This window comes from Onychomys torridus, chromosome 10 (assembly GCF_903995425.1).
Source record: "Onychomys torridus chromosome 10, mOncTor1.1, whole genome shotgun sequence".
Taxonomy (NCBI): Eukaryota; Metazoa; Chordata; class Mammalia; order Rodentia; family Cricetidae; genus Onychomys; species Onychomys torridus.
Window position 1 is genome coordinate 82958044 of NC_050452.1, and position 14239 is coordinate 82972282.

Below are 14239 nucleotides of genomic sequence, written 5' to 3' on the forward strand. Positions count from 1 at the left end.
TCCTTTGAACCCTTTCATAATAAGATATGGAACCTTTTCCTTTATGGTTTTTGAATGTTATCCTAGACAGTTTGGTTATTGAAAATTTTCTGTTGTACTTCACTGTTTCTAGTGGAGACTTCAGATTTAGCTAATGCTTTTCCACATTCTATACTTTGGGTTTCAGAAACCCAAACTGTTTTCATCTAACACTGGAACATTGTATAATTTGGTTTGTGTCAAAATATGGGACAGTTACTACAGATTATTCTCAGGCTTTTGTATTCAAGGTTTAACTTAAAATATTTTATCAGAAAACTAAAGTGATACAAAAGGTTATGCATCATGAAAAGGGTTTATTAGTTAAACTTTTAGTTTTTATAAAAATTGAAATAAATAGTAACTTAAATTACTGTTTCCTTTTTTTTTTTTTTAGATGCCATATAACCTTCTTAGTTTATATATGACATTGTTTAGTTTAAGGCCTTGCCTGACCTAGAACTCTGTATGTAGCACAGGCTAGCTTTGAATGTACAGAGATCCATCTGCCTCTGCCTCCTGAGTGCTTGAGACTAAAGGCATGTGCTGCCACACCTACCATAGGTAATTGTTTACTAAACAACATTCTGTGAAGTATGACTAAAGTCAATGCTTTCATATGTGATCTGAGACAGAGCATGAAATCGGAAGGAAAAAGGAAGATTTTGTATGAATTGTTTTGTTGCTTCCCATTTTTGGTCCTTCTCTATTTAAACATGTTGGGCCAAATGTAGTTCTTTAGTGGACTTGTCTATGACATGTGATCCCTTTGTAGGCACTTTTGTAGTTTGTCTCATTTTGGGTCTAAATATACTTTATGGTTGACTTTGTTTATAGAAACAGAGCTGCTATCATTTCCAGGATTATCTGAAGGAAAAAAACTTGGTAATATAGGACTGTGTTATCCTGCCAGTGGATTAGTAGTATACTTTTCTGTGTGCATAACTTGCTAGTGATGAGCTCTCTTAAGAGAACCATTCATAATTTTCTGGACCTTTCCACATCAGTCATTAACTAGGAAAATGCCCTACAAGCTTGCCTATAAGACAGTCTTAAAAAGGGATTTCCTCAATTAAGATTTCCTCATCCCAGTCAAGTTCACAAAAACCAGCCAGCACAGAGGTATTTTCTCAACTGAGGTGTCCTCTTTTCAGATGACTCTATCTAGGTTCTGTCAGGTTGGTAAAACAATCTAACCAACACAATGTATAACATTGTTCGTATTGCTTTCCTGTTAAGTTTTATAAAAACAATATAACATTAATGAAACATGCTTTTTATCCATCCTTACTGTAGATAAGGATTATGTATCGTGTTTGAATCTAGGTCTGTCTGATTTGCTTAATACTTACTGTTATATAATCTTAGAATGGAAAAATGCCCACAGAATTCACATGTGTTATATAGAAAATAAAGCTTTCATTTTATGAAAACTTTGAGCAATATTTAAAATAAGCCAAATGTGGTGGAAATCAAGTTTTTCTCTTTGTGAAAAATGTTTATATTCTTTGTGCTTTATAAGTAATTATACAACATTTATGGGAAAATAGAGTTTATTATTATTATTACTAGAATTTTGGGGTTCTCATTGGGTTGCTAGATGATACAGAGATCGGGGGCCCCCTTTGGATTCATGGTGTCATAAATAAAAGAATTTAGGAATGAACTTAAATGGAAGCTCAAGGGCAATTTTATCAGAGTTTAAAGAAAGAACATCCGTGGGTAGGCAAGCTGTAACTCCTCAGTAGGTGCCTGGAGAAGGGAAGGAAAAAGTCATGTCCTGGAGGTCAGACCCATTCCAGCAGCCATATGGCAGGGAAGGGAGCTTTAGAAAAAAAGTAAGGAAATCTAAAGTATCAGAAAAGCATATTTACATTCTGGGCTGTACCCAAAAGAAAGAGAAAGAAAAGAAATGGAGAAGTTGTACCTTTCTAACTCAGGCCTCAGAAAAGTAGACAGACTGATCAGACCTCGTGGTAGCAGGGAGCCGAAATTCTGGGAAGGAGGAATATAGATAATACTCAGTAAAGGAGAGTTTATGGCATCTATCACTTTAGCCTGACTTAAGTTGATCCTGCCTTTGTAGGTGTGGTCCTTTGGCCAGGTGATTGACTTGGCCCAACTAGAACGTTAGGACTCCACCTAGGCCAGAGATTCTGTTCTCTTGACTAGAAGGATTTTTTCTACTTTAACATTGTAACTCCAAATAACATAATATGATGAGATTAGAATTGAAGAGTTAACCTAGAGACTGGGGATAAATAACCAATGTGGAAAACGTGTGCTCTATTCCTTTAAGTAAAGAAAAAACTGACATGAGAAATTTTGATTGTGGTCTTAAATGAGTTTTGATTTCTTGATACATGATGGAATACTACGATACTTTATTTTCAATATGCAACAAATTTTACATCTCCTGAAAGTAACTCTTAGATTTGAAATACTGTTTCTTAACCTAAAAATAGCCAGAGATTTGGATACTTGGTTTAAGGGCACTTTGTTCTTTGAGAAAGAACAAAGAAAACTGAGCAAAGACACAACTGTAGAGCTGAGAATGCAGCCTAGTGGGAGAAATCTTCCATGCCAGGTGCCAGGTCACTGACACATAAAAGTCAAGTCAACTGGAACTACACGTCATTTGTAATAAGGATAGCACGTAGATCCTGAATTAGACACTTGTGGCTTTTTCATGTGCTGGTGTTTGATCTGAAGTGATTTTACCTTTTGTCTGCTATCAAAGCAGTAAGACTTGTATTGGACCCCTTGAATAAAGTTACTTTCAGGGCTTTTTGTCATCTGCTTAATACTTAGCACATTTGAAGTGGTTTTATGATTGATTTAGTTACCATTGATGATTGTTCTGGGATTAGGAAAACAATCACATGATTTTTGTTTTAGTTGGCATGGCTCTGTAATTTATCTAGTTAAGGACTTGTGAGGATAAAAAGGAGCAACAATTACCTCAGAACAAGAGGTAGATATGCATTTACCTGATTAGGATGTGTTGATGTTACTTGATGGCAAGTAACAGAAGACAAAACTCAGCTTGCTGTGGTAAGGGAAGCATACTGGGCATGGGTGCTGCACGTGTGATTTATTGAGAAATCTGTCTTTTCTTTTGTCTGTTTTCTAGACTAATTTATGAGGTCAGCGTTCCTTGTAGTTGGATGGCTATATGGAACTATCTGAGTTATAGCCTTTTTTGTTTATGATCAGCAGGAAAGAGGATCCTGCTTCTTCCACATACAAAAGGGGTCTTGAGCATTGTCTAAACCAATGCCAGGGTCAAGGGGAAAGCCATGTGCTATTATGTTAGTCTTAGGGTATAAGATATCTGGGTGTTACTCAAATGGGAGGATAGAGTTACAGTCCTCTTAGATTAGTTGAAGTTCCATTAAGGAAACTAGTTGTAAGATCAGCTTTTCCAGGAAAGCAGTGTGGCTTGGCACAGGGAAAGGAATTGAGGAGCAACACTGTTTTCTGAAGTCTAGTGTGGTTGCTTATTTGCATTTTCCCTTAGGCGTCTGTTAAAGAGTTTCTCCAAAAGCTTAGAATATTGTAGTGTTTTTCTTCAAGTGAGAATATGTAGTATAAAATGATTTAACTAGCTTGGTGGTTTGGTTAGAGTACACCGAGACAGATTGCTGGGGGTGGGGGTGGCAACAGTATGTTGGAGGCTTTGAGGTGACTTCAGGCCATAGCACCAGAGAAGTATGGTAGGATCTCTGAAGAGAATCAGAGCCCACTTGGCAGAGGAGGGAGATTATTCTTACACCTTTTGAGGATGGGGAGGTTCACCAGAGGCTCCAGCCAGGAAACAGGGAAGAGGTAGGCAGACAAAAGGAGAGAAAAAGAAAACTTAGCATTTTTTTTTTGATACTATATTATTAACTTAATTTTTTATTTGCTCATATTCTCCCCACACACATGGATTTTCCGCTTTTCCCCCGAATGACTAATTTCCTCAAATAATTACAATAATCATAACTTTAAAGAAGCAGTGTGGGGGGGGGTGTCAGATGACAACTTCCCAAAGTTGGTGGCATCCTGCTACCATGGGTTTCTGGGCTTGAACTCATTTCATTAAGTTATGTAATAGGCACTTTAACTGTCTGAGCCATCTTTGCCAGCCCTGACTGTAATAATTATTGATATTTTTTTCACAGACTAATAGGGATGCCAAAGGAAAAATATGATCCTCCAGATCCTCGCCGAATTTATACCATCATGTCAGCAGAGGAGGTAGCCAATGGGAAAAAATCTCACTGGGCAGAATTAGAAATCTCGGGTGAGTGGAATTTGATGTGGAGTGTAATAGCAACAATTGGCAAGAGTGTTGCTATATGTATAGGCTCTTTGTTGTCTTTTAGCTGAATGAACTAATTGGAAATATGTAAGAATCCTGAGGCACTTAGTGTTTCTTTGATCTTTCTAGATATTTTCCCTTTTGTTTGAGATTGTTTTGATCAAGAGTAACTATCTATGGTTAAAGATACTCAGAATTCAATTTCTGAGTAAAATTAGGTTCTATAAATTTTGTGTTGACTTTTCCAGAGTAATTTTTTTGCAAATTAAGATTTTTGCTAGACTTCTATTATCTCAGTGCTGGCAAAGAAGGAACCCTGAACTCCTAGTACCTGCTAGCTGTGAATAGGGCATGTTCAGAATTTGTTGAAGTAGAATATGATTTGAAATGCTTGTAACCCCATCTGAAAGTGAGAAAAACATCAAATTAAAAGTGAAGGACATTGTATAAAATACCCAACTGAAACACTTCAAAGTTACCAAGATTGTGAAAAACAACAAAAAGAAAGTACCTTAAGTCAGAGGAGGATTAAAGGGACATGATAATTAAAATAGCCTGAATTTAATTTACGAACAAAAAGATACAAAAACTGGTAAATTCCGAATAAAGCCTGAGTGTGTTGCTATGACTGTATCAGTGTTGGCTTCTTACTTATGATAACTATACCATGGAATATAAGACCTCTAACGTTAGGGAATAGCAAAGTACATATATAAGAAGCCAAAGGCTGGCTTTTACCCGGTAGATGCCCAGAGTACTCCTTTTAGTTGTATCAACCCAAATTCCGAAGTCAGTCCTTCCTGATGAAGACCTTTGTGTTAAATCCTAAGTGAGCACAAGTTTTGCTTTTACTCATCGTTGAATACTTTGTTTTTGTACTAAAATATAAAATCCTAGTTGACACTTTGTGTTTGAATAAATAGCAGGAAAGAGTCTGTGGTAGAAAGAACCCTGAATAGAAATAAACATTGAGTCTAGTTAATAAAAAAATAACATTTTCCCTTTGAGATTTTGTGTTCTCTATATTCTCTTGCCATCTCTCATCCAAATCTTTTTGGAAAGTGATAAATGTATATGGGTCTGAAGAGATGGCTCGGCTATTAAGAGCACAATAAAGGACATAGTTCGGTTCCCAGCACCCACATTAGGTGGCTTGTAGGCACCTCTAACTTCAGCTCCTAGAGAATCTTAGAACTCTGCAGCACTTGCAGCCATGGGCACATACCCACACAAACACATAGATACTCACTTACCTAAAAGCAAAACATATTAAAAACTGTTGCTTTGCTTTTATAAAATTTATAAAATAATTTTATATAAATTATGCTTTATAATAATTATAAACAGGCCTGGGATACGTCTCAGCTGATAGAATGCTTGCCTAGCATTCATAAAGTCTTGGCTTAGGATCAGTTCCTAGCACCAAATAAACTGGGTATGGGAGTGCATGCTTGTAATTCTATCACTTGGGAGGTAGAGGCAAGAAAATCAAGAAGTTCGGGATCCATCCTCAGCTACATAGCAAGTTTGAGGCCATTCAGGGTTACATGAGCCTCCATCACAAAACCAGAACACTGATAACTCAGAAGATAGTTTACATCTCATTTTATAAACCCTGAGGCTAGGTAATTTGCCTAGACCTATATTGCTAATAAGTGATAAAAATCGGAACTCTGAAGCAGGTCTTCTGTTTAGTACATACATGCTTTATGCCCAGTTGCTCACAGGCATTGATGTGAAACATATTTCTTTGACTATGTTGCACTTAATGTAAAGTCTTAAGCTACAGTTGTTAATCTCTAACTGTAACATCAGAAACCTAGGAAGATGTTTCCTTTGAGGACACAATGATTTTCCTGATGACTAATCTAAGGTTGGTTCTGAATAATAATAATAATTAATTGTGTATTTTAAGTTTGTTGATCAACCCATGCCCTGGATCTAGATGCATCTTACACTCATAATTTTCATGGAGTGGATGTAGACTGTTAGCACTGTTTAAAAAAAAATAAAAGTTCATGTCTATTTTACCACCAAAGTTTAATTCAACCTCAAATTTTATCCTTCACATCTGGCTTTGAGAGAGGTCTCAGTCAGCCTCAGTCAGTTTCTCTCTCTCTTTCTCTCTCACTGTTTATCTCTTGCTCTCTGTTTCTTCTTTCTCTTTCCATTTCTCCATTCCATAAAAAAGAGTGACTTGAAAATGGAGTGAAGTTAAAGGAGGCCATTAGCAATTATATCACTTCCAATACAAAGTTAAAATGTCAAAGATACGATATCTGTGTGTATTTGCTGCCTTTCCTAGCACTTGCCAGTTCTTGGGATTCAAGTTTCGTTTGGGTCTAGAGTTAATGCTTTCGTATTTTGCCTTTTAGGTAGAGTGCGGAGCTTAAGTACATCACTTTGGTCATTGACACACTTGACAGCGTTGCACCTAAATGATAATAACCTTGCTCGCATTCCACCTGATATTGCCAAGCTTCATAATCTGGTTTACCTGGATCTGTCATCCAATAAACTCAGAAGTTTACCAGCAGAACTAGGAAACATGGTGTCTCTCAGGTGAGGAAATACTAAAGACATGATTCATATATAAAGTCACAAATTTGCCACATAAGAAAGTTATGGGATGTTATTTTTATGGTGGGATTTCCATGTTTGTGAAGACCAAAACATAGGAGTGGTCTTAAAGCCCAGTGCACATTGGCCTCCATTTGACCTTTCTTCCCTTTGCAGTATAGGTTCCTGCGCTAATTTCTTTAGACACACTTGAGGAAGGGGGAGGTTAAAGTCTTCCTTAGAGTCAAGTCTGATAAGACTAATCAGAAATCCTTGAGAAAATACCATTAGCTTATAAATGAAACTTTTAGGAACAAACTTCAGTTTGTAAATATATGCTTATATTACAACTCTTTAATGAAACCTAACACCTTGATTAAAGTGGATTTACAGTTCAGGAATCTTTAAGTCTTCCCTTTGAGGCAGGGTCTTGCTGTGGTGCCCCAACTGGCCTCAGCTTGCACAGTTCTGCTCTAGCCTCTCACGACTAGGGACTGCAGGCATGTGCCACTACATTGGCGAGATTTCCTCCAGGAGAAAACATTTTAGGACCTTATTAACTGTTTCCAAAATAAGAATTTTTAATCTTATCTATTGAGTAACAGTTTTGCTGTTGTTGTTAGGTGTGTATTTATTTATTTTTGTTTTTACACTGACTGTAATAGTAATAGTTTTTTTAAGTTGCTCTTACATGTTTAAAATTAATAACTGTTGTGTTATTTATTTGTTCTTTTACCACCCCATAACTGGTTGTGTGAATGCTTATTTTTTTTGTCCTTTACTAGTGAAGGTGTTATTTTTTTCATAATCTATTAAAAATTTCTGTTATAAACGTATCTCCTGTCTGTTGTGTCTTGCTCTTCTGTGCCTGTCTTTACTGACCTGTTCCTATCTTTTCTGTTCTGTGCTTTATTCTACATTAGTGATGGGTCTCCAGAGTACATTTTTGTCTTTCATATTTTGCTTTTCTTTTTTCCTATTTTTTAAAAGATTTATTTATTTATTATGTATACAGTGTTCTGTTTGCATGTATCCCTGCAGGCCAGAAGAGGGGGCCAGATCTCATTACAGATGGTTGTGGGTCACCATATGGGTGCTGGGAACTCAGGACCTCTGGAAGAACAGCCAGTGTTCTTAACCTCTGAGCCATCTCTCCAGCCCGCTTTTCTTTTTTTTAATAACATGCTTATGTGTGTGAATTCGCACATGTCAACAGCTTGCATGTGAAGGTCAGAGAACAACTTTGTGGGAGTTTATTCTCTACTGTCAAGTGGGTTTTGTGGATCAAGCTTAGGTTGTCAGTGGTGACATCAAATGTCTTTACAGACTGAGCCATCTGGACTGCCCTTTTTTCATGTTTAAGTATCATTAAATTTCTAAGCTGGGCAGTGATGGCGCACACCTGTAATCCCAGCACTCGGGAGGCAGAGGCAGGTGGATCTCTGAGTTCGAGGACAGCCTGGTCTACAGAACTAGTCCAGGACAGGCTCCAAAGCTACAGAGAAACCCTGTCTCAAAAACAAAAACAAATAAACAAACAAAAGTATCATTAATTTCTGCAATATACTACCTTGTTCTGTATTTCTCTTTGTGTTTTTAAAATTTTTTTCTCACAGTATTTTGACATGAGTTAGTTAAAATAGTTAGTTAAAATAGACATAGGCAATTGGCTACTAATTGTTTAATCCTCAAGTTTGCTTAAAATTTTACTTTCTTCATGACGGGTAATGGTAGCGCATACCGTTAATCTCAGCACTTGGGAGGCAGAGACAGGTGAATCTCTGAATTTGAGACCAGCCTGGTCTACAGAGCAAGTTCCAGGATAGCCAAGTCTACACATAGAATAAAATAAATTACTTTCGTCTATAAATTAGGTTTGGTTCAAGGTCTTACAGATTTTGGATACTAATAACATCTGTCACTTTGATTGGCATCTGCTATATGTTGTGGATGAAAGAAAAACTTGATTTAGCCTAAGATTGATGTGTAGTTCATATACCCCTGAATTTAATCTGTGCCATAGAATGAGTAAATCATAGAAATATTTAGTAATTGTAGCACTTTAATAATAGTGTACGGCATTTGGGGGTTAACATGAAGAAATACCTTGAATGTAAACATCACTTATGATGTGCTAGAAGAAAGCTAAGAATGACAAACGTAGGTATTATAAAGCATGTTATGTTATACTGAAACCTTTAAAAAATTCTTTTTAAACAGGGAATTGCTTTTAAATGACAATTATTTACGGGTTTTGCCTTATGAACTTGGCCGGCTCTTCCAGCTACAAACTCTAGGTTTAACAGGTGAGTGACTTAAAAAGGAGATATGTTAATGCTTAGTATTGAAGTATTATAATGACTTTAAAGATCTTTTTTTGAAGTATAGGTCAGTTTTGGTATGACTTTGAGAACGTGAGGAGGATTAGCTAAAGTCATTAGAAATGTAGAGGTTGAGACATTTTATCTTCTCCCGTCCACTCTCCTCCCCACTTCCCGTCCCTCCTCCCCATTTCTCTCTCCCTTTTTCTGTAAGTAAGATTTCATACTCTGTAGCCCAGGCTAGCCTTGAAATCTCCATATTCACTCTGTATCATCCCCCCCCATCCCCCAATGCTGGGGTTACAGATGTGAACCACCACTTCCAGCTTCATTTTTTTCTGTGTGCTAAATCTTACGTAGTTAAAACAGTCACCTAGGTATAAGCCTATTCCTTTTGATTGAAAACTTATGGAGTGCTTATTGTTTTACAAGCTTAGATTCATGAATTCAAAAATCAATACTTATCTCACCTATTTATTTAGTAAGAGTAATTCTTATGTTGTTTGGAACTTTCAGAATAGCTGTTTTGTACATTCTGATATTATTGATGGAAAGCCCATTAATGAGAAATTAGCAATTTAAAATTGAACCTAGCAGACTTACCCTTTGAGCCAAACAACATTCTTGAAATAGCAAATGTTAGTATTGAATACTTTAACATGACTCTTTTCATGTTAGGTTACACATTCCCAAAAATTTATGCTATATTACCAGCTGAATGGATTATTCTGATGATTTGTTAATTTTATTGTCCTATGTTTTATTAAAGTGTTAAATCTTAAAACTAGTTTTTCTAGGCCTGAGTATATAACTCAGTGGTGAAGTGCTTGCTCACCATGTGCAAGGACCAGGTTTGGTCTTCAGCAACACCAAAAGCAAACCAAAAAAGCGAGTAACTACTGTTTGGTTGGTCTTCATTGTACTGGCATTTTTTCTACTAACACAAGCTCATTAGAAATCTCTTCTCTGACCAAAAGATCAGGATTGTCAGACCAGATAAAGGAAAAACAATATCAAACTTTGTGCCATTTACAGAAAATAACAATTTGGATTAACAAAGTAAAAAATTCTTTTCAGGTATCTAATCTGTTAGTTGTTAGCTATTCTTCATCAACTGACTACAACTTAGCTTTGTTCTTGCCTATGGAGACATCCCTCTTACTGAACTTAATTCTGTGGTAAATTGAGAGTGACATGGTGTTTATTTTTCTTCCCTTTTCAGTATATATACATGTGTAGCACAGTATTTTGGGGATATGATTCATTTGTGTTATTTGTACACTATACACATAGCCTGACAGTAATAGTATGGTTTTGTAGCAGTCTACTTTCCCTCCCCTCTTTTTTTTCTTTTTTCTTTCTTATTTTTAAGATACCTTGCTGTGTAGCTAGGACTGACATCTCAAACTCTCAAGTGCTGGGATTATAGGTATGTGCCATCATGCCCAGCTGAATTTCTGAATTCTCATTTTCAGTAGGAATGTTCACAATGTCCTCAATATTTTTCTCCTTTTTGAGGATATGCTTAGTTTTCATTCAGATTTGTTTTCTGCTCAAGTGATTATATACAGAAGAGCAAGGAACTATTAGAAAAGAAAGAAAGCTAGAGCTTTTCCTGCCTTTTAAAACTTTATTTTTCTTAGGTAGTTAAAGGAATATAATGTTCTTAACAAATGGTAGCTTTATATACACAGGAACATAACTTTCAAAATAATTTCTAAGTCAGTTTTTAGCTATTTTGAAGTAGTTTATGTATAATGAATGAAAGAAAAGTGAGCAGAGCATGTATCACAGCCGGTGAGACTTAAAAGATGAATCGGCGCGAGTGAGCAGCCTTCTTTGAAATCATAGTTACTGAAATTCTAATAATGATTTGTAGTGTCCTAGTCTAACAAGCTCATTTTAGAAAATTACATTTTGAAATCTGAGGAATGTGTATGGAGGATAAGTTATTTGAAAAATTCAGAGAAGACCAATTTTTATTGGCTTTACTTTTTTTCCGTACAGTATAATTTTATCATAGTTTTTCTCTCCCCCAAGTCTTCCCAGATCCTACTTAGCTCCCTACAACCATAGGCATGGCCAAGACAATAAGTTGGAGATGTTTCCTGTAAGTTGCTTAAAAGTCCAAATGTTGACATAGAGAGATGCCTCAGTGGTTAAGAGCAACTCTTCCAGAGGACCAGAGTTTGGTTCCCAGAACTCATGTTAGGTGACTCACATCTGCCTATAACTCCAGCTTCAGGTTATCAAGCCCTCTTCTGCCCCTGCAGGCATCTGCACACATGTGCATGTTCACTCACGCAGATTACCCCTGCCAACACACACACACGATTAGAAAATAATTTAAACATTGTCTTTTTTATTTTTAATTTATTTAACTTTATGAGGAGAGAGAGTGGAAGGAGAGAGGGATTTATCCCAGTGGGTTTTGTTGTTGTTTGAAAAACAGTGAGAGCATTTAGAATCTAGAAGTTTCATTTCTTTTAGTTTGTCAAGATGAGAGCTTCTCTGTGTAGTCCAGGCTGTCCTTTAACTCACTCTATAGAGGCTGGCCTTGAACTCACAGAGGATCCACCTACCTCTGCCTTCTGAGTGTTAGGATTAAAGGCATATATTACCATGCCCAGCTTTAGAAGTTTCATTTCTACTTTGATAATTTTTCACATAATTTATCAGATCCCTTTACCAAAAAGATACCGTATTTCTCATTTAAAAAAAAATACTGACGTTTCCATTACAGTGATAACCCCACTTTTAACATACTATATGATTTATACATTGCTGAATTTAATCTGATAAGAACTGTGATGAGAGAGCTAGGCATAGTGGCACAAAGCTTTAATCCCAACACTTAGAGGCAGGCGGATCTCTGTGTGTTGGAGGCAGAGTTTATGCTGCTAACTAGCTACTTTTTTGTTTGCCTACTCTTTCATGCATAGTGGCTGACATAGTGCAATTGAGTAATCCTGGCTAGGGTTCAGTGTGTTTTAAGTAAGTAACAAATACTGTAGCAAGCTGCATAAAGCTAATTATACTTTGCCTGGAGAAAAGTTACATAGTAGTTACACTGTGGTTGCCTTGACCTATTTATTTGCCTATATATAACCAGCTACAGAAACTTCCTAGTAGAAACAAATAAAGTTCTAAATAATGGTTGTACACTACAAAAGCATAGGACTTGCCTCCCAAAAACACTTTTTAAGGATTTTTTTTTTCTGTAATATTGAGAATAAAATCGACCTTGTTCTTTTCGTTATTCTTACTTAAGGGTATGGTGGTTGATGTCTTTAACCTCTCAGTACTTGAGAGGCAGAGGCAGGCTGATATTTGTGAGTTCCAAGCCAGCCTGGCCTACATAGCAAGTTCAGGCCAGTCAGGGATATGTAGTAGATTCTGTTTCGTTAAAAACAGCAGCAGCAGCAGCAGCAACAAATCAAACAACAGCAAAGGAAAAACAAAAACCATTTGGCAAATTCTGTATTTTTCATATAAATTGGAGTAAGAGAAGTGAATTTGTTCCTTGAAAGTTTAGTAGAATATTTCTGTAAAGCTGTCGTTACTTGTGTATGTTCTTTTGGAAAATATTTTCTTAATATATTTGTAGTTAGAATGGTTATTAGGAATTAAAGAAATTGAACTATGTGTATTTGTGTGTGCCTGTGTGTAAGTCTATGCTTGTGAGTGCAGTGCCCAGGGGAGCCAGAAGAGGTACTGGATCCTCTGGATCTGGAGTCACTGGTGATTGTGAGTGGCTCATTATGAATACCAGGTCCTCTGCAAGAGCAGTATATGCTCTTAACAGCTGAGCCATCTCGCCAACATTATTAATAGTTAATGATTCAGTTTTGCTAGACTGTACCAGTGCTATGATGCAGAACCTAACTGAACTTGAACTTTAAATTCTCCTGCCTTGTCCATCGCAGTTGGCTGTTTAACAGTGTGCTACCACATCCAGTTAAAATTTTAAAACATTTACTTGCATATTGAATAAAAAGAGAAAAAGGAGAGGAAATGTACTTGTTTCTGTAATCTTGATATATTTTTAGAGACTATTTGTGCCTATATTACCTATCATTTTAAGCAATTTTTAAGTTTTTTTCCTATCTCAAGTTGTATCATTCACATTTACACTTTATTATTTTTAAATAAACATTTATGGCTATATATTGTCTTATTTTGCCTTGTGTTGCATATTGTATTGGAAATATTTTTCTTTTTCTTTTGAAATAGTGTCTGTTCGTGTTATTCATGTTATCAGGCTTCCTCTAGAAGTCTTGGCTCACGTGACAAGTCTCCCTAGATATTAATCCCTTATTAGAGTAATAGTTTGTAAATCTTATTTTGTAGGCTGCCACTCTACTGTATTGATTGTTTTCATAAAGATGTAATCCCATTTTTTTGTATTTGAGGTTGTATACCAAAAGTCTTTACATGTATTAAAGCATTTACCCTGTATTTTCTTATACTATCGTAGTTTTGTATAGTGATTCCTTTATCCATTTTGAATTGATGTTTCTGATGAAAGATCTCATTCTGATCATTCTGAGTCAGTTTTCTTCTTGCTGTCAGGTTAGTATGCATGGGTTTTGTGTTCAGGCTTTTTGTTTGCATATAGTAGTTGATTATAGTTCCCAGTGATCATTGGTATTTCTGTGGTATCAGTTACGAGACCACCTTTTTCACCTCCTTTCCTTTACTTGACATCTTTTATTTCTTTAGTACACATAAGATTTTATTTATATTTTGAAGTATTTGTTTTGTGAATCTTTTTATTTTTAGAATTTTATTTTTTTAAAATCACATCTTTATTTCTTTCAACCTACTAAGTTTAAGTTCTGTTTTTTTTTTTCTGGCTCTATAATAGGTTGCTTATGTAAAATATTTTTACTCTTTCAATATCAGTACTTAATAATACTTTTGTTGTATCACGTAAGTTTGGTAATGTATTTCCATTTTCGTTTGTTTCAAGAAATGCTTAAATTCTTAAGTTCTTGAAACTAGAAGGTTTGGATGACGTGTTATTTAATTTTAA

General features: G+C 35.9%; 1 protein-coding gene across 5 annotated transcripts in view; it reads left to right on the top strand.

The window, feature by feature from the left end:
* The window catches only part of Cnot6l (CCR4-NOT transcription complex subunit 6 like), an 85430-nt gene that overhangs the window by 17651 nt on the left and 53540 nt on the right, over positions 1-14239 (top strand). For 4 of the 5 annotated variants that reach the window (XM_036200638.1, XM_036200639.1, XM_036200636.1 and 1 more), the window contains exons 2-4: positions 4185-4306; positions 6700-6886; positions 9104-9189. In XM_036200638.1, the coding sequence (XP_036056531.1) occupies positions 4195-4306; positions 6700-6886; positions 9104-9189 (385 nt within the window). In that variant the 5' untranslated portion in view covers positions 4185-4194. The remainder of the gene's footprint in view (positions 1-4184; positions 4307-6699; positions 6887-9103; positions 9190-14239) is intronic. The other variant, XM_036200640.1, reaches the window with a different exon arrangement.